This window comes from Musa acuminata, chromosome BXJ2-8, assembly GCF_036884655.1.
Source record: "Musa acuminata AAA Group cultivar baxijiao chromosome BXJ2-8, Cavendish_Baxijiao_AAA, whole genome shotgun sequence".
Classification (NCBI taxonomy): Eukaryota; Viridiplantae; Streptophyta; class Magnoliopsida; order Zingiberales; family Musaceae; genus Musa; species Musa acuminata.
Window position 1 is genome coordinate 7247369 of NC_088345.1, and position 23963 is coordinate 7271331.

The 23963-nt window shown below is 37.1% G+C and overlaps 2 protein-coding genes and 1 long non-coding RNA gene across 3 annotated transcripts; all 3 read left to right on the top strand.

The window, feature by feature from the left end:
- Positions 1–203: 203 nt before the first annotated feature.
- Positions 204–11749, top strand: LOC103993376 (autophagy-related protein 18a). Its single transcript, XM_009413409.3, has 4 exons — positions 204–1340; positions 8293–8494; positions 11074–11200; positions 11422–11749. The coding sequence occupies exons 1-4, from the start codon at positions 369–371 to the stop codon at positions 11507–11509; spliced, it is 1389 nt and encodes a 462-aa protein (XP_009411684.2). The 5' UTR covers positions 204–368; the 3' UTR covers positions 11510–11749.
- A 3730-nt stretch (positions 11750–15479) lies between these two features.
- On the top strand, positions 15480–17003 carry LOC103993375 (heavy metal-associated isoprenylated plant protein 35). The gene is made up of 3 exons (XM_009413408.3): positions 15480–15757; positions 15862–15937; positions 16018–17003. Exons 1-3 carry the CDS (start codon positions 15572–15574, stop codon positions 16860–16862), a joined length of 1107 nt encoding a protein of 368 aa, XP_009411683.3. The 5' UTR covers positions 15480–15571; the 3' UTR covers positions 16863–17003.
- A 577-nt stretch (positions 17004–17580) lies between these two features.
- On the top strand, positions 17581–19100 carry LOC135618302 (uncharacterized). Its single transcript, XR_010488965.1, has 2 exons — positions 17581–18253; positions 18354–19100. It is a non-coding gene; the product is annotated as an uncharacterized LOC135618302 (long non-coding RNA).
- Positions 19101–23963: the final 4863 nt, after the last annotated feature.

The following is a 23963-nucleotide window of genomic DNA, read 5'->3' on the forward strand; positions in this document are numbered from 1 at the left end:
TAAATACATTATCAAATAAGTAAGTAAATGAAAATATTTCAGGTCTCACTCACATGAAGAAATAAGAAATATAAAATGACGTTGTATTGACGGTGTCAAAGGTGGGCCCCCTCATAATCCGCCACGACGACTCGAAGAATGTGGTGTGCTGTCGCTCACGGCGAGCACAATTATTTGTGCTCGCCAATCCGATCCCCACAAACGGAACGAAAGTAACCTCATCTTGTTCTTACATTGTGCACCTTGTGGCATAACCGTAATTTAACAACGAATCCGTGTTGTCTTCTACGGCGAGTCCTCGCCGCTTCCCCTCTTCTCCCCGCCCGCCTTCCTTTTCATCTCGCTTCTACTCGTCCCCTTCTCCATCCATGGCTTCCATCTCGATCCCTCCATCGCCTTCCTCCCCCTCCTCTTCTTCTTCTTCGCTTTCTCCTCTCCCGTGGACGAATCCAGACCCTGACTCTGATTCTTCGTTTGCCCCCCCTCTCGTGGAGGATTCCCGGCCCTCGCCGCCTCGGTCTTTCGTTCCGAGGGAGGAGGAGGAGCCCGTCGAACCCGAGTCCTGCGGCGAAGTTGCGCCTTCCGTCGATTTACCCGCCGCCGAGACCTCGTACTCTTCCCACGAATCGGCTCTCCCGGCAGACCTTCCGCCGCTCCTACCCGTCAGCTCCTCGTCGTCGCCGCCGAAGGTGGAGGCCGACTCGGTGGCGCCGTCGCTGCTCCATCTTTCCTTCAACCAGGACGACGGCTGCTTCGCCGCTGGCACCGATAGGGGTTTCCGGATCTACAACTGTGATCCCTTTCGGGAAATATTTCGCCGGGACTTCGACGGCGGTGGCGTCGGCGTTGTCGAGATGCTGTTCAGGTGTAACATCCTCGCGCTCGTCGGAGGCGGGACTAGCCCGTATTATCCGCCCAATAAGGTTATGATTTGGGATGATCACCAGAGCCGGTGCATTGGGGAGCTGTCGTTTCGGTCGGATGTCCGCGCTGTCCGGCTCCGTAGAGACAGGATCATCGTGGTGCTCGACCATAAAATATTCGTGTACAATTTTGCGGACCTCAAATTGGTGCATCAGATTGAGACTGTGCCCAATCCTAAGGGTTTATGCGCTGTTTCACAGCAGCAGGGGTCGCTTGTGCTCGTCTGCCCCGGTGGTCAGAAGGGCCAGGTCAGGGTGGAGCACTATGGGGCGAGGTCGACAAAGTTCATAATGGCACATGATTCAAGGATTGCTTGCTTCGCACTTTCTCAGGATGGACGGTTGATTGCAACTGCAAGCTCCAAGGGCACACTGATTAGGATATTCAGTACAGTCGATGGAATGCTCCTTCAAGAAGTAAGACCTCGCATTGGATCAAACTTACCATGGATATCAATTTTTTCTTTTTCTATTGTTTAATATCATGCACTATGCCATTGTTCAATCAGTAATTTTGAAACATAAAATTGTCTACATTTTTGTAGGAAACAGTTGTTCATACGTGAAATTCCGCATACTGCATAGTTTTTTCTATAAGTTATAACATAATTGAAATTCATAAAGTTATCTTAATTGTATTTACTGAACTTTAAAGTTGATGCTCAACTCGATTGTTCTGTTAAGTTCAAACAAACAGGTAGCACATAACCTGCAAAATCAAATCCATGGAGTTGTTTCAAATAGGAATATTTGGAAATGTCTTATTCCAACAATTATGGCATCAATTAATAGAATAATCTTTTTATGTTGGTTACATGTTGAGATTCAAATGCAAAAGCCTAGTAACCAAATTATGCTCTTCATTCTCGACTGTAACATGCCGCTTTGTTATTCCTTATAATAGTAAAAATTTGTGTCATCATATCTTTTGCTTTGAGCGAAGATTTTAATTTATGCTCATTGATCTACATGGCTATATGTCTGGTCAACCTATATTCTTAGAGCAGGCTATATAATTTTGAAAGAAAATATTGATCTCGGGTCTAGAAGCTTTGTTCTAGATCATTTGAATCTATTAGCATCTTATACATCAGATTACTTATTTGTAGGCCATGAAATTCTAGCTTAATTGATTAAGCGAATAATATAGTTTCAAGCTTAAGTGTAAGAGCTTTTTTTTTCTTTTTTTGAGTCGAGAGTTCCAAGCTTAAGTCCAAGGTAGATTGCCACATCACAACTTAGTGGTATAGAGTCAACATGTGTAAGATACTATAATAGATATTGCTGGCAGCAAAATAGGTATCATTTTATCTTTCCTTTTCATTTTCTTTCTCGTTGATATTTGCATATAGGAATTTCCTATTTCATTTCTTTTGTTGTATTTCCATTTCCACTACTCTCCTGCACCTTTTGTTTCTTTTACTGCTGATTGATATCTACTGCTATTTATTGGTTATCTTTCTCTTTCTCTCTTATGTATCTTTTATTATTATGGAATTTTGTGTTCTGTATATTTATTTTCTTTATTATGCCCATACTGCTTTCTTTTCCTTTAATACTGTTGCTAAAATGATTTCTACCAGTTCCATCATCTTTTTCCCCTGATTCCTTCCACTATATCATAATTTGCTGCTATTGCTAATTGTTATTCTGTCACTGGTACTTAAGTGCTTAAAATATTCTTTTCCATTACTGTTATTTTTTTCCCACATTACTGTTATTTTTCAAGTTAGCATGTATTATCATTTCCTTTTCTTTGTCTTGTACCATCATTATCACTTTCCCCTTTTCCTTTGTTTAGTTACTAGTAACTTATATTAGATTCTTTTGATTTGCTTCATTCTTTTTCTTCTTGTGCTATCGTAGCAAGTGAACTATTTCTCTTTCAAGTTATTCATTTTGTAGTTGAGAATTGGAAAATCCTGCTTCTTGTGATTTTACTTTTTAGCTTTCTTAATATGTTGCCAAGCCATATTATGTAACTTTGTTTAACTGAGGAAAATCTATTAGGATTATGTTTTGTTGTCAATTAGTTTAACCTCTCATTTGGTTTTTTGTTTTCACAACTATATGCTTGTCTCAAGAATTTGCGATAATATCTTCTATTTTTTAGGTTTTTTATGGTAGCTACTTATATATATGATTTTTTTTGTTTTTTCAAGTGAACTTCCTAAACTGTTAGACTGTCCTCATAAATGCTTGGGAACCTCTTAGGCAAGTATAGAATTTCCCACTTATTGATTACCAAGCTGGCTCAACAGCATTGCAAATTATCGTCATGATAGTCTTTCATCCCATCTAATTGCAACATCATAGCAAAGATATGCAAATGATTAATGAAACTTTAATCAGTATGAGAATAACACGAACTAGGGCGTGAAATGATGTGAGATTTAGAAAACCAAGATATAGAAGATAACTGTTGCCCCAAAACCACTGATAATAGATTGTTAACTCAATTTAGCTATCTTGATCTTATTCCTGTAGTTAGAGGATAATTGTAGATAACTATGACCAATTTTACATTGTGGTGCTAATATTGCTTTGAAGATATTTTAATCAATCAGTCCTGGTTGAGGTTGATCCAGCTTTGAGAAAATAAATTCAAGTCCTTAATTTTTACCTGTTTGTCGTTTGTCGAGTCTACTGACTGACTGGATGGGCTAGCTCACCCATTTGAACCCTTAGTTCTAAACATTCATAGGATGATTTAATTAGGTACATTCATTTATTGAAAAAGGCAGCAAAGTTTGCACAATTTTTCCTTGATTTATTTTTCATCTGCCAATGCTTATATTGCTTTTAGATTTGTCTGAAGTTTTGTTTTCAGGAACAATGATAATTTATTTAACCAACTCCATGACAAATCTAAATCACATTCAATAGTTTATCAGTCAGTAAATTGTTTAAGTTATTTGTGTATTGAGCAGTCTTTTATAGGTGAGGGGGGTTCTTATCTCGACCAGATTGTAACAAGAGAATCACTATTGACCACAGACCATGGCCTGGCTTCAAGTGTTGGTTTCTTTAAGTGTCATACCTCAATCCTAGTTGGCATGTTAACTTCTTTTGGTGGATAGGAGAAAATGAGCACGACAATAATATGATTGTACAACATATTAAGTTGGTTTATCAAAGGAAACTGAGTTCTGAGGAAGTAATGGACATGCCTAAGCTGTTTTGACGCAGAAGTTTTAAGGGCGAAAGAGTCTTGGCATGGGATGGTAATGGAAATCAAAGTTCAAGTAGGGGGTGAAAATCAAGTTCTCAATTTTTTATGTTTCAGTTCAACCAAAATTATTTGGTTTTTACGCAAAAAAAAATTGTAAATTTTAGCGAATGCAAATTGTTAAGGTTACATACATTGACCCTCTAGACCCTGTATTGACAAGAGCCTTGTGCACTAGATACACCTCTTAGTGCATGTAAATTGTTGGTGTTACTATCCTTTTCTTCTTATATAAAGATTTATATTACTCCAAATTCTGAACATATATGCCATTATTTAAAAATCTAGCAAAGTTTTATGTTGTCGAGATAAGAATGTTGAGATAGATGTATAGAATTACTAGGAAAGATAGGAAAAAAAATTCTTGTATTTGTGAACAACTATGTATCGTTTTGATAGAGGATAAGATAAGATAAAATCATTTAAGATGGTATGAACATATGATTTGGAGACCTCTGGATACGATAGTTAGAAGATGTGAAATAATTAATATTAACGATACGATGAGAGGTAGAGAAAGACCTAAAAAGACTATAATACAAATTATAAATAAGGATTTTTAAGTATTCTGAATTTAAATAAATATATAACTTTCTACAGATCTCAATAGCGACAAAAGATCTATGTAGTCGACCTCAAATAGTTAGGACTTACGGTTTTGTTGTTGTTGTTGTTTAAAAATCTAACAATTTTACTTGGTTTGGAACTATAATAACTTTTTCTTTTTACACCTCCTTATTATAGTTTGTTGCTTGGTTGAACTTAATCTAGGTTTATTTAGTGTAACACCATGTTCTTCCTATTTGCTTCACGCAACCAAGCCAACCTTAAGAGGTATATTTTTTTATTCTAACAAAGTAACTGTATCCATAATTATGATTACTGTCCATGTCTTTATGCGTTTGTAATCAAGCCAAGCCAAGTTGAGCTTTAGCTAGAGTCTCGACTGGTTTCAATAGGTAGCTCGAGCTCTGTTCAAATCTTGAGTTGAGCTTGAAAATGATGTTCAAGCTTGACGTGGCTTATACTCGGACAGCTTAAGCTTATCTCAAGCTTTGTATAAGCTCAGTTCCTTAATGACTTGTTTATCTTGTTAATGAGCTTGGCTTGAGCTCAAGTTTGTATATGAAATGAGTCAGCCCAGACTTAAATTCAAGTTGCTAAGAAAAATCTGGCTATTATTTCATTTTCAGTACAAGTTAACTAATTTAGTTTCTGTAAGTTCCATCACTTTTTTATGAAAAACAAACACATATCCAAAAAGAAAACAAAAAAATATCAACAACATTTTATAGACTTCAAATTCGTATAATCCATAGTCCATCATAATATAAAACAATGAAAAAATGTGTATTGTTGTTGAACTGATCTCAAGCTCAAATTGGTAATGAGAAGGTTTTAAAATCTAGCTATTATTTCAATAAAAAGTTAAGAATTTAGTAGGCATAACTTCCAACACTATTTATGAAAAGTAAATACAAATAAAAAATAAAACAAACAAAAAATAATAACAACAACAATGTTAGATATTTTTAATATACATTCAAACTGTAAGTGCATATGATGTATAGTCTATAAAAATACAAAATCATGATTAATTGTGTATTGTTGTTGATCCATCTTTTTCAATTCCAAAGAAATATATATCTGTAATTTACTAAACATTAATTGATTTCTCATTTTTAATTATTGATGCAACAATTCATAAAAATAAATATGAGTCTAATTCGCACATACATTTGTTTTTTCAGTTTTACAATAATTGAAGTAATTGATTATGACATATGTCATAATTCATGGCTTATCATTAGTTTATAAACTTATTCATGAGTTTGTAAAATATTATAATGACAACTCTTTGGATATACTATTTGTGAACTCATAGACATGCTTTTACTCATGAGAACTTATAAACTAAGGTTTGTCTTACCGTTCCAAACCAACGTGTCGGTTGGTCGGCACGTACCGGTGTGTCGAGTGTTGGCATGTCAGGGCATGCTAACGACACAAAAAAGGGCAAAAAATTACTTGAAAAATAAAACAAACTTATATTAGGGTTTTTAAGTTAGAAATAAATATAAATTTAGTATAATTTCAGCAAAAATGTTCTAAATTACAAAAGAATAGTGACACATCTTTTTCAAGCTTTGAGGAATAGCTTTGTAGCATATTCTGGAACATCATTTCGTTGATATTGAATTATTTGGAAAGAAATGATTTAAATTGTTAGATTTTGAGTTAGATTTTATTATTCAAATGAATGAAATAATAAATGGATCGATTGATGGATATACCTGGTTCTACCACAGAAAAGAACAACGGGACTCTATGAGCAATGAATTGGGGTCCTCGACCCTATGTATTCATTTGTATATCAATATGATATGTTTGACTGACCTAATCCTGAAATTAATCCTACGACATAGTATACTGATACACTGTATGTCATTGGTGCATCAATATGGTGATGATCGTAGTCTAATCGTCATGAATCACACATGTCCAAGGTAACTCCCGAGTTAAGTACGGTTGCGGCATGCATTAGTATAGAGGTTGGAGAATACTGGAACTTCTACTTTTGCCACTGATCTACTGCTTCGTATCATAAAATCGATCACTGTACTATTGATCGAAGAAAAGTGACCAACTATCATTGTACTGCTATTAGCCGTAAGATTCTCCATAATACGATTAGCCTCCCAAATTTGATCCAATCTATAAATCGCAACTTTGTTCAGTTTAAGAGAATGCGAATGTGAGAGAACGAGAGAAAGATATGAGGAAGAAAGAGATTGAGAGAGTAGAAGAGTTTAAGTAAAAGGGGAGTGAATGAGGGAGTATAAAGGGTTTAAAAACCCTTAAATCTAGTTTAAACGATCAAATGAACTGTTTGAATTCAATAAATCCCAACCCTTCATTGGTAACATTCGAAATACAGATCGGTAACGATCAAATTTTGATTGTTTGGCTTGGTACAAACCCTGTATTGCCCGATACAGGGTCACTTATTATGGACTGTTCGGTATAGGGAGGTCTGCGTGTTGATCCACTGTCGGATTGGTATGTATTGCCTATACTGCCCAATACAGCTCAACACGACGAACCTTGTTATGAACAAATTTGTTTATGAATGAGTTTGTTCATGGGGTTATTCATGCATGGTTTGTCTTACCGATCTGTATCGGTGTACCGACCAACTATCTATATGGTATGTACCGAGCTGTACTGAGTCGTACTGAGCGTACCAACACATGGTACATGGAGGCATATTGATGTACCACCCATACCAGTCCCTTGTCAGACCGATATGTATCGCTTGTATCGAGTGGTATGCTGCAGTATGGCGAACCTTGTATTCATGAGCTTATTGATGAGCGCTTATTAACAAATCAAATTGCGAGCCTAACAAGCTGTATTTTCTATGTTCATGCTTGTCTCATTTAAAAATTTAGCTTTGGAATGGGGTTCGGACTTGTTTCATTTAAGTTGGAAAATAACTTGGGTGAGCATTTAACGAGCCAAACATCAACTTAGTTGCATACCGCTTGACTCATCTGTGGCCTTATGTCTTATTCTCTTAGAAGAGATTTGTTATTTGTTCATGTACTGTGACTCAGAGCATCAACTATTTGAGTAGAATAGAAAATTAATGGATTGGAGATGCCAGGGCAGTAACATCAATTGTACTTGGGCATTAGTAACATGGATTACCACGATAGGTGGTGAGTTGCATATGCCATGCAATCACTCTTACGTAGTGGATCCTTCTTTTTCTTGTTTACTCTCTTTTCCCACATTTATTTTTTATTGATTTTTTGAGTGGAAAGAAAATCTTTGATTAGGAGACTCTAGAAATTGATGTCTTGGATTCAGTTGCAGCTTTAGGTTTGGTGCACGATATCATTTTTGACTGGTGAACTGCTAGTATCTTTTGACCGTAGCTTAACATTTCCCCCTTTTTTGTTGTGTAATATTTGACAAACTTGAACTTTTATGGTTGACCCAGACGAATTGCAAATTGTAGCAAGTGGCTCTTACAGAGCTCTCATACCATTTCTATGCATTCATATTTGCTAATGTGTGTTTTTCTACTTCATTTCACTGGTTTTTGAATGTTCTTAATTCTTCCTGGTGAAATAGGTTAGAAGAGGTGCTGATAGAGCAGAGATATATAGCTTGGCTTTCTCTGCTAACTTGCAGTGGCTAGCAGTCTCTAGCGACAAAGGAACTGTTCATGTATTCAGCCTGAAGATTAATTTAGGATCGACAGCACATGACAAGCCTCGCCCTGCATCAGATCCAAATGTGCCAACTACAAGTTCACATCTTTCTTTCTTCAAAGGTGAGCTTGATTATTTGCAAAAATGCATGTACTAGATAGCAGATCAATTACTTAGCATCCTATTCATTAAAAGTGTATATTATTATTGTAGTTGGTGTCTCTTTTCAACAGGAAGAGCTCCATCTTTCAAATAATGGGATAGGTGTTTCCTTATGTTTGAAATAATAATGCTTACATAAATGGTTTTATAATTAAGATAACAAAGTGAGCAGTATGATCAATTGACTAGAAAATTCAATGATGGTTTTAAAGACTCTTTTTGGAAGAACTGGATTGCAAATTAGAAATATTACATATTACAAATTTCTGTGTATTCTGGATAGTGTATCCTTATTACCCATTCTTAGTATGATTCATTCAAGTGATTCTCCTGGTGTCTTCCTTCCATAGCAACCTATTGTTCACAAGAGTTTAGAACTTCAATTATGTAGATGCTTTTGGAGGCCACAACCACACATTGCCAATAACTTATCCAAGTAACGAAAGCTTCCAGCAGTTTGAAGTTTGAACCACTCATTCCATTACCACAAGTTCTGCTTGTTATAGATTAGTTATTATGCTGCATTAGAATGGGTTAAATCACTTCTAAATAGCACATGCCTACCCTTGTTACTGCATAAACTACTACTTTATGAATAAATTTTAACTCAAGATGCTGACCGATGAACTGATCACTGATAAAAGAAATATTAGTTCAAAGAAAGTTCTTTGCTCTTCATCAAGATCCTGAATAGCGTTTCTTTTCTTGACCATTAACGTTTTTTTATTGGTTTCTGTGGTAAATCGTGGTTCAGCTAGTTGTCAACTTTCTTGCTTCTCCTGGTGGCATGGTTCCAAACTGTCGGCCCAGTGGCTTGCAATATGATGAGATGGAAGAGAAATAGAAAGAAGAGGAGAGAGCGATGAAAGTTTTATTTATTTCAGAGAGACAAGTTATGAATCATGCTGATACTTGGAGACGTCATATATTGAGGAAACAACAAAAATGGGACAAGAGTTATGAAAGATGCTGATACTTGAATATGTCATATCTTGAAATAACAAGCGATATTGTGTGGATTAAGCAATATATATTTAGTTAAGCTTATTATTTTATAATATTACCATGTTAGAATATGGAGTCATATATCATGATGGGTATTAATGAGTAATTATTATTTTTTCTATCCAATCTTATGCCCAACATGTTGTGAGCATCCAGCAAATATTGTGTCAGACATATCTGATATGGATACAATAAGTAATTGAGAGTATCTGTGTTATTAAAATGAGGTTGACTTCAAATAGTTGAGATTTTATGGTTTTGTTGTTGTTGTTTCAGTAAAAAGACATGTTGGGATGAATAACTACACCATGTGGGATAAATTGGATTTAGCTAAGGCATTATGAGCAGTCCACTGCATTTGAGATATTTGATTAGGATGTGACACTAAAGAAAGATAAAACAGATGAAAAATTAGCAGTAGGAGGTGGATGATAATGGGACATATTGGTGCATAGCTAAATTTGGAAGCCTAGAGCAGAGGTACACTACCACTCATATGACAAACTTGCTCTTTTAAAGGTAGATCTAGTGGTGTTCGGTTGAGATGTCAGAAGTCTCTAATTGAGTGGTTGCTGGTTGCAACTAACCCAAGTGTTATCCGGGTAAATGTGGTTCTATCTCACTGGATTGACAAGTGGATTTCTTCATCCTTTTAGTTGTTGAGCCTAGGTCCAAAATCATATGGCAATTTGTGCTCTAGCACTGTGAGATGTTACTCTTGCTTCTATAGTGCTTTAGCACTTTTCAAGCACTCACGCTTTGCCCAGAAACTAGTCTAATTAGTTTTGTGCTGACATCCCTTTTATGAGTTAAAGAGTTCGAATCATTGGTAGTCAACAACATCTACATCAAGCGATTTGTCGACTCCCAGAAAAATCTGTGACTTCACATCCTGCTGTTTGGTTTTGTTATCATTTCCGCCATCTTCTTATAATTATTTGCAACTTTTTCTTCAAATTTGTTCTTGAATCTAGATTACCTGCCAAACCATAATTGCCTGCTGCTGGTAGTCTTAGCTCCCTTGATTGTCAGTTATGCAGAGGTGGGAAATGCTAAGCTCTAAATAAGTGCCTGGCAGGTGAATGAAGATAAAATGCTAAGCAAAGTGGTAAAATGTTACCATTTGGTTCTTGGTTGGGTTATAACCATTATCAAGGTGCTATCTACCTAGGATTTGGAATAATAGATGAGTACCATTTAGATCATTCAGATACTGGGTTCTGAACTCTCCTTTATGATGCACCTAATCCTCGACACTCTTGACCTTTCAGATTAAGTGCTCTAATTATTATATATAACCCGTATGAGTGTTGTTATGGAACTCTCCTGGCTGGAAAATAACAAGATCTACTTATACCAAAATGGATAGCTAGTGTTGATTTGGATCTATTGAACCTGGTGTTGTGCTTTGAGGAGTCGAGGAAAAAAATGTTCTGGTTGCTTAATGCTATAGTTTGCACTGTTTCAACTAATGCTGCTTCACAAAAATTAGTGAAATGTTTTATGTTCCCTGAATCTGTTCCCTTGTTTTCAGGTGTGCTGCCAAAATATTTCAACTCTGAATGGTCAGTCGCACAATTTCGATTGCACGAAAATATACAATACATTGTTGCATTTGGCCACCAGAAGAATACTGTCGTCATTCTTGGTATGGATGGGAGGTATGTCAGTTCAATTTTTCACGTAAACATTTTGTATTTATGTATGTATATAGCTTACAGCTGGTCTGGAGATTATTTCCACCTTTCAGAATGCATTTTGTATAGCAAAACACTGAGGAGAGTGAAGCAGCGATAGATGGATCCACAGGGTTTTTCTTGTTTTGCTTTGATTTATACCCTTTTAATTATTGATCTGGTTATCCCTTGGGTTGTGCTTGCAGTTTCTTTAGATGCCAGTTCGATCCTGTGGCAGGTGGGGAGATGACGCAATTGGAATGCTACAATTTCTTGAAGTCAGAAACTTCTTAGCTGCATATACAACTTACCTCGAAGGGTTCGGTTCTCTAACTTTTGTTGCTAAATTCCTTTTCTCTTGTTGTGAGAAGGAATAATCTGTATATATATTTATATAAGAAAGCATTGGTGTATAAATTGGTTTCCCTCTAGTAAATAACTTTATGTTAATACCAGACGGTGATAACGATACTCGTGTTTGACGATCAAGATGATGTTGTTCCTCAAATACTTTCAATTGTTTGTTCTTTTTCATTTTTTGTTTATCTTTGCCTAAATGTTTATGGACATGAAGTATTCCCTTTCCAAACTATGCTACTAAGTTTTTGGGTGTTAAAACTGCTAGCAGATTCAGCTGACTGTCTTATTTTCCTCACTCTAGTGCAGTGAGGATTTGAATGTCAATTTACATAGCTTTACCTCTGTATATTTATAATTTATTATTGTTATTCTTAATCATTTGTCGAAAGATTTTCGTGTGCTTTTCAAGATTCGATCGGTGGATCGAATTGGATCTCTTATTTTTTCAAGAATTTTCACATGAACATTGATTTATATCTATTTCTTGATCGCATAAATCATATTTTAATTTTATTTTATTTTTGGTCAAATTTATGATCAGTCAACAAATCCAATGGTTCGATCGAATGACCTGAGACTCGATATCATCTATGTGTGATCCGATTTGATTGATTTATAGTATCTATGTTTGATCCGATTCGATTAATTGTGCTTTATAAGAAAACTCACACGGAAGCTCATTTGGGCCTCCCTGCAGTCTGCCAGCCAGGATACAGGTAGCTGAGGTGGGAGTTGGACTTCGAGGGACTATCCGGCGGTAACACGTGGCACTCATCTCATCCCTGTCTATTCAATTAGCCTCCAATTACGTCTTGACACGTGCAACATTGTTGCTTTATTAGATCCGTCTTCCCCACCGACTCTTCTGTCTCTCTGAGTGATTCAAATTCAATTCGATTACGATCATATTCTAGGGTTATAAGTCTACCACATTTGTTCTTATCACTCGCTTCCATCTCGTGTTTCGACCTATGCCGGATTAGATTTCACTGGATTGTTGTTGACAGTAAGCCCACTGTTTGTGAGGATGCACTCTCCTAGACTTGGATTATTGTGCTTCAATAGCAGTGATGTAGCTCATCCTAGACTTTGAGTGATAACGATATACCATTTGGATTGTTGTGGAAGTCAAGTCCCTCTCCACGGTGAGACAAGCAGGTCCAAATGCTGTGCTGGTGCTAACGTGTTCGGGATGTGGATCCTTGACGCCCACATTCCACGAAAAGGAAAGATGCGTGCCGGAGAGCTCTCGTTGGTGGCTACCGACGAGTAACATCACTTCCACGTCGATGCCAGCGGACGATACCGTGTCTCGTCGACATTTCCATGCCTATAAGGTGCTTGTGAAAATTACGCACATTTACTTTCTTCCGTGCTGCTTGTTCCAAGAGACATGTATGCTTATTAATCTTGCCATTCCTCTCTTTTTCACTTTGCTTCTTTAGCTTTTCATTGTGCGAGTTCTTTCCCTTTTGGACAGCTAAAGGAACAAGGCTTGGGCAACAAGAACTGATCTTTTTGGATATCTATCTGGAGAAAACTAGTAATGTTTCATAACCATGGATGTGGGTTCATCCATTTGTTTGGAAGGTCAAACTTGTTGTTTTCTGACACATAAGACATGCTTATTTCCCCTACCACACTTCACTTTTCTTTGTTCTCTTTAGCTTTTCATTGTGTGAGTTCTCCTTTTCAATGGTCAGAAAGGAACAGGCCTGGAGAAAACTTCTTATGCTGAATAATTGTCACTGGAATCATTTGTTTGATTGGAAGGCCAAACAGTCAGAAATCCTCTTTAAAACTCTCATTTAACTGCTATCTAATCACCTTGCTGTCACTACTCTTTCTTGGTCCCTTTCAAAGCATGCAATGAATTTGGTCTTTTGGAATCACAGTAAAGAGTTGAACTTGAAGGCACACACTGGAGGGAGTCAAGCAACTCCATCTCCATGAATCCAACCAACATTACTTTTGTTGAGTGCCATCGTGTGTGGCATAGTAGCTTTTTGTGTTTCTTTTGGTTTCCGAAACTAGGTAAAGTTGAGCATCACTGAATGGCCATTTCAGCATCACATAGTTTTGCTTTCTTCTTTTTCCTGGAGTCCAGTCGATGTCCTTTTTCGAAGTAGGCGAGGTTGAGCTCCATTTGTCATCACTTGAGTCTTCTTCTTTTTCCTGAAGTCCAGTTGATGCCATTTTTTGAAGTAGGTGAAGTTGAGCTCCATTTGCCATCACTTCATATCCTTTCAGTTCTCCTTCAAAAGCCTACTTCAACATCAACCATGGAGTAACAATTCCAAACCCCCAGGACACTTGCATTAGCTATACATGACACTGGACCACTACTGCTTCAAAATCTTCTTCTGCTGCCAGTCCCCTTCTGTCTCTCTCTCTCACAGACACATCAAAATAAGTGGAGTCAATTCTCAAGTTATGTCCTGAGATCATCTGTGATTAACATGAGTGGAAAATTTCAATTTACCAGTGAGTACCAGTATGATTAGACTCAACAGTTCAGCTTTGATGTCAGAACATTGAACATTCCACCTCCAAATACATAAAATGTGTTCTTTCAGCTGCAAGTAAGAAAAAAATCCACCCAGCTCTTGCTGTTTCCTTTCCTCCTCTCTTTTGCTTTTGCCAGAGCAATTACTGCAGATCAAAAGGCTTTTGGCTACAGTAAGGGAAGAGAAAAAGCTCTTTCCTTGCTTTTTGGTGTTAAAGAGTTGTTGAGGTTAAGGCTGATACCACCCACTGAGTGAAGGACTGGTTGTGGAACAGTGAAAGCCTGGAGATTCTCTGGCTTATATCTCAAAGTACGTTTTAGCCCTGTCTGAAACAGCCTGGAAAATATAAGGCATGCAATGATGCCACAAAGACTTGACTTGTCATCCAGTACAGTAGTATCATTTGACAGGGGAAAAAAAATCTTATGACACTAATGAGTAATCAGTGCTATTACTCATTAATGTTTTCTGGTTTTTGCTAAACACATGCCCATCTGATTCAAGATAAATCATGAGGAGATTTAGGATATAAAAGGCTGAGTCCTTAAAAGCACACTATGCATGGCTCTTGTTAGTGTCCCTGTATGCTTAGAAGTCTTATGTCGTTGTGGATAGGGAAGGAGGACTGATTAGATTCTTTTGTCTGTTGCTATTGCTCATTAATATTTGGATTTTTTGCTAAACATTCTTTTCAAGGACTGATTTGAAATGAAATCATCAATATGTCTGTGATTAGAAACAATTGTATGGTAATTATGTGCCTTGTGATATTCTTCTTCATAATGAAGTGTCTTTTTGCAGCATTTATGTTTCTCCTGATTGAACAAATGTTGTCAATTATTGTAAAGAAAATAGATCACCAACCAATATTGTAAAGAAAATTTGTACTATATTCTTCAAACAATTGGATTATGTCACATCAATTAACTTTATTTATAGTGTTCATCAATTAACTGTATTTACAGTGTTATATTATAAGAATGGAGAGGAGAAGAGGGAGAGATGGTGGATGAATTGGTTCTCATGAGTTGGGGATTGTTAAGAATATAAATGAATAGATCTTGTCTCATTTATAGATAGTTATGACATAATCTGCTCATTTATATTCTTATTAGAGAGATCTTAGATAGTTGCAAAACTAATTGAAGAAAATTCATTTAGGATCCATAATAGGCCTAAGAAGATGAAACACATAACTTGAAGTGGCTTTTAGAACCTTAAATCTCAAGAAAATGTCATTTCAGACCCCTCATAGTCCTGATGGGTGGACAATCCACATCTCAACATCACCCACAGGTACTCAAAGCAATGCCTTCATCATCATCCTTCAAATACCTCTCTTCCACTCACCAACCGTTCTATCAACAGTCCACACCTCTCTCTCTCTCTCTCTCTCTCTCTCTCTTCATAGCTGGACTGTGTCCACCAAAAGAGGACTCATCCCAAAGCCACTTAAGCATAACACAATCTTTCTCTCTCATCCCTGTCTATGAGACTCCACATTCCCTTTCCTATTGCCTGCCTATATATCTCCCATCACAAACATCTGCCAACTCCCTTCCGAGTGTTCCTCCTTGGGCTCTATTACCTTTCCACTCTCTGCATCCATCCATCATCACTTGAGGTTTCTGCCATGGCATCGGCAGCGGAACCTTCAGAACCTCTCAATTACAAGGTACTACTAATCTACACTAAATTTCTCTCTGTTTGTCTGAATGATATCATTCTCTTTTGCCTTCAAAACATGATATGCTTAAGTGAAATCCATGGTGGCTTCAGACTTGGGTGTTGAAGGTTTCCATCCACTGTGAAGGATGCAAGAGGAAGGTGAAGAGAATCCTTAAAAGCATTCCAGGTAGCCTAAGAAGATCCAAAGCTCTTTATTAGGCTGCTTCATTCTGCTAGATTAGTTATGTCTGGGCCTCTTCGTTTCAGGTGTTTATGATGTGGAGGTCGATGCGCGGCAGCACAAGGTGACAGTCAAGACCGTGGTGGACGCCGAAACGCTCATCAAGAGGCTGGGGAAGTCCGGGAAGCACGCTGCGCTGTGGCCGGAGAAAAAGCCCGGAAATCAGAGCCCCGGCAATGGCGAAACTACCAAGAAGAAAGAGGACAAAGAATCTTCTGTATCCAAAGAGCCAGCAGAGAGCTCTGAGAAGAAGTCGATCCCATCTGAGAGTAGCTCTGCTTCCGCTGCCGCCCCTGCCAAAGCTTCAGATGCTGACAGAACCGAAGCTGAAGCGAAACCCAAACCCCCGACAGAGCCCGCAAAACCCGATTCCAAAACCGAGGAGAGCAACGTAAACGAGCCCCAAACGACCGATGCAACGAAGGTCGACACCTCTGCCCAGACGCCCGAGAATCCGGCCGCCACGGTAGACGAGAAGGCTTCCGCCGCCGCCGGCGAAATTAGCAGCGATAAAGGCGTCGGTAAGAAGAAAGGCCACAAGGCACAAAAAGAGAACTCCGAGGACGCAGGGAAGGATCCGGATGCCGGCAGCATCAACTCATCACCACCGCGACACGCGTACTCGCACCCGGCGTACCCGCCGCCGCCGGCGTACGTCATGAGCTACAACATGGCACAACCGAGCGCTAGCCAAGCCTACTATGCCTCGCCGGCGCCGCCGGCCTCGCACGGCTACGCCTACATGCCGTTCCCTCCGCCGCCGGAGTTCTACTACGGCTCCATGGACCCGAGCTTGCCGGCACCGGTGCAGCCTGCGCCGCACGACGACATGTTCAGCGATGAGAACCCCAACGCGTGCAACATCATGTGAAGTGTTCATGGTATCCTCTCCTTAATCTCTCTGTATATGTACGAGACTGCTTAAATGTAAGAACTTATACTGCAAGTATAAGTGAAAGGCCGTGTGATGATGTTGCTAATGCCTCCTCTTCAGCAGATTTCCAAGTGTTCATCTTCTTCTGTTCTTCACATACTGTGATTGCTTGGTGGAAATCCAAGCGGAAAGTGATGTCATGTGAGGGTTGCATGAATTATAGATGACAAGAAAGGAATTGGATGTTTCATGTGTCACATTCTCCGAAAGATAATGCAGAAAAAGGAGGACAGGCACTTGAGGTTAAGGATCTAAGTGTGTTCTGAGCTGTGATTCGCTATCTATTGGGTAATCTTGATCGCGGTTCGGTAAACGTCGATTTCGGTTTTGGAATTATCGATTTTGATAATTCGGGTTCGATAATGTTTATTATTTTAATTAAAAATTTTAAAATATATAAAAATTATATATAATTAATTTTTATGACAGCTTTAACACTTTCTAATTAAAAATTCTCAATATAAACCATTGATCTTTTATGTCTAAATCGCTATACTTGAAAATCTGTTAAAATTTCAGCCACATAGTACAGATTTTTTCATCTTGCTATAATATATTTTCTGTCTAAATCTCTATGAAATTTTTATGATAGCTTTGACACTTCGGATTTTCCTTTGGTTTCATCGAAAAATTCTCAATATAAACTACTGATCTTTTACGTCCAATCTGCTACACTTAAAAATCTAGACTATAGAAAATTTCAATCGCATATTGTTGCCTTAACCCATCTATTTATAATATTTATTTTTTTATTAGATTTAAATAATTTAAAATTGGAATCGAAATCACCGATTTTAATTTTGTTTAAAATAAAAATCAGAACCGAACCGAACCGATTCCGATTTGGTTTGAAATAGACGAACCGGACCGGTTCCCGGACCGAACCGTGATCACTTTGTGTAAACGTGGCGGGGGAGTATGACCTAATTGCGTCAGATTCAGCAGAGTATACAGAAGACCGGTTTGGAAGAAAGTGTTGCTGGTGGGACTCCTGTGGCCTGTCGTGTTCTCAAGCAATGGCAAAACAGCAGCAGAGTTGGTGGGATGTCGAAGGGCTCCTCTGGAAATGGGGACTACAAGTAGCTGTATTCCTGAGGTATTATTATTACTTGGAAGGAGACAATCGACAAGCTCAGTGCAGGATTTGGATCGCTGAGTGGAGGATCATGCAGATCGGTGATGATAAAGTCTCTGTTTCTCATCTCCAGTTAGAGAGAAGGCTGTAACTCTCGAAGATTTGAAGCCGATGGTCCCAACAAATGATGCTTAATGCAGCAGACAATACCATCGGCATCAATAATCTCAACAAGAAGAAAGAAGGTTTTCAGGTAACCCTCAGAAGCCGTTGTCTAAATGCAGACCTCTGATGCTGATTTCATGGTGAGACTTGATTCACTTGGTAGAGGCCTCTCTGTACTTCTTCTGCAGGCATTGGAATTAATTTACCGGTGCATGGGAGAAGGAACAAGAAGAATCAATTAAAGGAAGAGAGAGGCACACGATCTGCTGTGGGACACAGAGATCATTTGTCGAGGCGATGATGATATTGCTGATTGCTTTTTTACGAAAAAGAAGAGCTAATGACAAACATCCACGCAAGCAGTGAGAGGGAAATGACATCTTTAGATAGAGGGATTAAAGGGGCCAAATTTGAAGGACGATTGCTGGGCCAGCATGAGGTTTAATCTAATGCGTTGCATCGATCTGCTTTGGTATCTTAATCGAGAAGCAGCTTCCCAACTCTTTCGTCTTTAAAGCCGCCATGCTTCGTTTTGTTCATCAGAATTGATGAAGAGATCCATTTTTATACACATTATCTGAAAGTTATGATTCTTCTGCTGCATCTCCTGCATGGCTGCTGCTGGTTCTGCGGTGCCGTCGCCGTCGCCGCCGCCGCCGCCATTTCCACATTCCACCATGTGCTGCCAATGGAAAGAGGAGGATTAGCCTGACATATCATGGTGGCAATAGTTGCTGTAAGTTGCCAGATACAAATGAAGCCACAAGTTAGAATGATCATCCATGAAGGAAGAACAAAATCCACCCAGATTTTGACTTGAGAAATGGACGATGATGCTTGATCTCATCAGTGAAGCTGTAATTGTTAGTACCAGAAGAAGAGAAGTGAAAGTGAAATAAATGAAAGAGTCAGCATCAAGAAGCTTTATTTCAATATATTAACATGTTCCCTCTCCTATTTATACAAATTAGGAGAAAGAAAATCTCATATATCATACCCCGAAGATGGTTTATAAGCAAGAGACTTCGTGAGTAGGGCAAGAGTAGATTGTTGCTACTGTTGCGATTGCTGTTGCTGTGAGAGCACAAGCGTTCCCTTCGTTCTCCTTAAGTCCGCTCTTCGTTCCCCTTAAGTCCACCGACTATTGGCAGATCAGCGAAGGCAGCTACCACGGTGAGGAAGATGAGGATTAGCCTACAGCGACGTTGGTCGCTGGCCGAAGACAAGAGCGAAGCTTCGTTTTTTTCTCATAAGAACAAGCTTTATTGAAGAAGAGAAGAAGTTTTATTGAAGAAATGAAAAATGCTTCAATACATTAACGTAGAAAGGATTTTTCTCAACAGAATAGAGAGATTTCCTCGTATAATTGGGGAAATCTTATCTTCTATCACTATGTAAGAAAGAAGAAAATCGAGGGAGATGTTTCTCTTCTGTTTCAGTTGATTACTAGCTTCTGCACAAAGTGCATGAGAGTCCACAAATAAACTTAAAAGACATCCAAAGTTCATTTGTGTTCACCTCTTTAGCTTTTGTTGCCTTTGAAACTGATGCTATAAGACATGAAGTTCCAAGACCTACCATAGTGATAAGAGTAGCATATCATGAACAATAATGATTCCAAGAACATTGAAGTGGTAGCTGCTACTGCTACTGCTACTGCTACTACTACTACTGATGTTGTATCAATGAAGTGGTCTCTACTACTGAATCTGCATCTACTGCTACAGAAGCTGATCAAACTGTTCTACAGAAATATGTAATGATGATCTTACCATTATTCATGCTGTTGCAAACTCTTGAGTAGTGAAGATACAAGTCCACCTGTTGAGATCAATGAGCCAACAAAATAAATTAAAAACATAAAAAAAAAAATTTAATTAATCTGTATACCTATCATTAAATGTAATGGCAAGCAACTTATCAGTAAATTAATCCATACAGATTTCAAGTATTTAGAGTGCTGCCAAATAGCTTCTTTTTTTCCTGAAAAATCCTCATAAAAGATTAGTGGAAGATCCACTGTTGTGGGGATTTGGGTTTTTGGGCCAACAAATATAGAAGATAAGGTGTTTGGGAAGAAGCTATGGTGTTTTATGGTAATTTTTGCTTTATTTATTTGACTTGATTTGATTTGTTTTTTTTTCTCTTCTATCTTCAGAACTATTTGAGATACAGGGTTTTGTGTTTTCCAAAAATATAATGATTAAAGGCTTTATATAATGTTTAAAAAAATAAATAATTTGAATTTTAAAATATAAAAATTACAAACTTTATAAAAGCTCAATTTAGAAGAAAATTGCTATATAAATACATACATATATATATATATATATACACTTTATAATTCACATTTTTCATAGTGATTCATACTCAAAATTAGATTCGATATATGTTGGATTATTGTGGATATGCTTTGCATATGTAATGAATGATATTGATATTTATAATGGTAATCTTAATAGTAATAGTGATGATAATAGTAATGGTATTAAAAAGTTAGGCTCAATTCCTATTACTAAATGATAGAACTTTAAGTTAACAATCATGAAGTACATATAGTAGAGATTTGTGCTATAATTAATACTACAAAATAGCAATTCTATATTGATGCTTTAAGTTACTTTCAACGTTGCACATTGATGTTTTTAGATATAATTTCTTATGGTATGAAGAGTAAATCGTATGTTTGTTTCATCGACATGTCTTGCTTCATGGATTGGTTGTCCTTTCATGTACATGCAAATGTTTATGGTCATTGTATATAGGATGCATCATTGATATGCATATTGAAAGTAGGTTATTGACATTCTATATTATATGTCTCTAATATATATACCAACTTTGGCGATGTAGGCTTGACGAAATAGTGATATAAAAAAGATTAAATTTAAATTGATAATTAATTATTAAAACTTAATTGGTAAATATTTTAATTATTAATAATAAAATTTTAAAGTTGAATTCTATTTACATCATCCATATTTAAAAAATATATATAGTTTTAAGGAAGATATTCTTTTATCTCGTCGTCTTGTCACGATAATCTCTGCGCTACCTCTCATTGTGGCCATCATTACCCTATCGCTTTTGCTCCTATACTTTAACCATATCGTCTTCTTTCCCTTCGTATGAGGTACCAATGGATCTTTCATATTATCATTTTAAGACGAACTCAAACATAGATTTATACAGTGATAACATCAATGTGGGGTCATCGATAACATGAAGAAAGATATATGATCGCTCATACTCGAGGTCTTCTTCTCGATAATATCGAAGGCATAAAAAAGGATAAGGTGAGAGAGAAGACAAGGTATCGAGGTATTAAAAAACAATCAAATGAAAAGATCGAAAGCTAAGACGCCTTTCAAAAAATGTCCAAAGAAATAAGTTTTTTCAGCAAGACTGTCATGGTTTCTATGACGTGTCATTGGTGCAATGTGATGGAATGACAAAGGACGATGACATGGATGGCACATGTGTGCCACATCGTCATCATCGGGTTATGTCGGCATTCATATACATACGAGTATGTCATGTCACGAGAGACGCGACAATGGACCCTACAAGAAGGACGAGAAAAGTACTGTTGCTTTTTGACATCATTTCTATCGTTGAAACATTAGTCCATGTTTACTCTCTCTCTCTCTCTCTCTCTCTCTCTCTCTCTTTCTCTCTCGATTGGTGAGATAGTCATTACTCCATGTTTACTCTCTCTCTCTCTCTCTCTCTCTCTCTTTCTCTCTTGATTGGTGAGATAGTTTTAACGTTCCCATGCAATCAACAATGGATAAGGATAACATACCCGAAGCCTAAGTCAACATGATAAGCGAGTTGCCTAATCGGGACTATTCGAACAATGGGAAATAAATTTGCTACACGTCAATGAAAGTGTCGGCCGATGTGATATCCGTGTCACACTTATATCTAATATTTTCACGTCGACACCAATTTGTCCAATCAAATTCTAATGCTATCCATCAAATACTTTGATATATTTCATATATATTTATTTTTGAAAATTTTCTTATTACACTCCAACTTTCAAAAATATTTATATCACGATTCTTTTATTTTTAAAATAATATTATTATCTTTATCGATCATCGCTTTTGTCTAGTATCGTCGCTTTCATCAAACCCATCCCTACCTCCGTAGATTTTGTTTGTCCCCACTAGATCCACCTATGCATGTCTTGCCTTCATCGTTCTTGCCCATAACATAAGCAATCCCTAGATTGTTGGCCCTCGTCACCCCAACTCTTGTCCCCTCTATCATATAGGACTTGTCCTTACCTTCATGATCATAACCCCTACTTTCCTCGTTCGTAATCTTTTTTGCTTACGCTTTTATCACTAGTTACTCGTGTCGTGAGCAAGGACAATAAGAGTGAGGCACGTTGATGTTACTTTGATGGGTAAGAGTGGTGAAAGTTCGATAGAGATAGATATCAAATAATATTTTTCACATAAAAAAATATTCTCCACTATATAGGAATTCCTTAAAAATATGAGTTTTTTTCATGAATTTGTTATATATATATATATATATATTCACTCAATTAATCCTCTCAAATTCGATACTAATTTTATATTTAATTGGTTGTATTTGTGAATGTATGACTTGGAATATACGGAATTGATGGAGGAGAAGTCTAAGTCTAACATAGTGTGATGCATGGACATGAGAATTAATTTGGACCATGTGAAGAAATTGACTTGCTTAATTCCACAACAAGAGTAGTTTGGGGTTTGGATGATCATAATTTATTGATCGGATGAGATTTGAAATCTTTATTACGTAGTTGAATTTGATACATCATCATCATCATCATATTAATATTAATATGTTAGGAATGAGTCTCGATTGAACTTTATTCAAATCAGAAACATTAGGACATCACATCCTTAATCCAATTTTAAGCTCAAAATCCTTCTCGATGTGGGGCCTACAAATGGAGCGAAGGCAAGATTGTGATGCCCATAATAGAGTTCATGGTGGATAAAAAGGGTGTATGGATTCATCCTCCGTTTGCTTGTCCTCTTCCGAGTTGATGTTGCTCTTTGGCGAGGAGCGGTCAACGTTGTCCTTTCCCTTTGATAGTTACGGGACTTTGGCTCCACGAGTTCATACCATATAATATAAAGTCATTACATAAGGTTTAATCCTATTTTGAAATGTATTTATAGATTTAGAAAACGTGATAATTGTTATTTATAATAATAGGTGGAATGATGGTAGGAAATATAATTTAATAGATGGATTAAGTCGAATAGAAATAAGATGATAAGTTGAATCCTAATAAATGGTTGAATATAATATCTTATATATACAGGTGGGAAAAGATAACTGTCCAACGAGATTTCCTCGTGCAGTTGAGGAAATCTTATCTGTTATCATGTCCTTGTATGATTGCGAACTAAAAGTTTCATGAGAAAGAATGAAAGTTGATGATAATGTGAAAGAAAAAAAAATAATAAATTAAAATTATAACAATGTTAATTATTATTTATAATAATAGGTGGAATGATGGTAGGAAATATAATTTAATAGATGGATTAAGTCGAATAGGAAAAAGATGATAAGTTGAATTGTAATAAATGGTTGAATATTAATATCTTATTTATATATGTGGGAAAAGAAGATTTTTCTCATGCAGTTAAAGAAATCTTATCTGTTATCATGCCCTTAATTGGGAACGAAAAGTTTCGTGAGTAAGTCTGTTAGTTGATGTCTCACAATTTAAGTGGAAGTTGATAGCAACGTAAAAAAGAAAAAAAATGATAAATTAGAATTAT

What these genes read in the sequence shown, in the direction of transcription:
- LOC103993376 (XM_009413409.3), top strand. Translation starts at nt 369, where the DNA reads ATGGCTTCCATCTCGATCCCTCCATCGCCTTCCTCCCCCTCCTCTTCT. An exon ending in ATGGAATGCTCCTTCAAGAA is followed by an intron (nt 1,341 to 8,292) that starts GTAAGACCTCGC and finishes CTGGTGAAATAG; the next exon opens with GTTAGAAGAGGTGCTGATAG. An exon ending in ACATCTTTCTTTCTTCAAAG is followed by an intron (nt 8,495 to 11,073) that starts GTGAGCTTGATT and finishes CCTTGTTTTCAG; the next exon opens with GTGTGCTGCCAAAATATTTC.
- LOC103993375 (XM_009413408.3), top strand. Translation starts at nt 15,572, where the DNA reads ATGAGACTCCACATTCCCTTTCCTATTGCCTGCCTATATATCTCCCAT. An exon ending in CAGAACCTCTCAATTACAAG is followed by an intron (nt 15,758 to 15,861) that starts GTACTACTAATC and finishes TGGTGGCTTCAG; the next exon opens with ACTTGGGTGTTGAAGGTTTC. An exon ending in AATCCTTAAAAGCATTCCAG is followed by an intron (nt 15,938 to 16,017) that starts GTAGCCTAAGAA and finishes TCTTCGTTTCAG; the next exon opens with GTGTTTATGATGTGGAGGTC.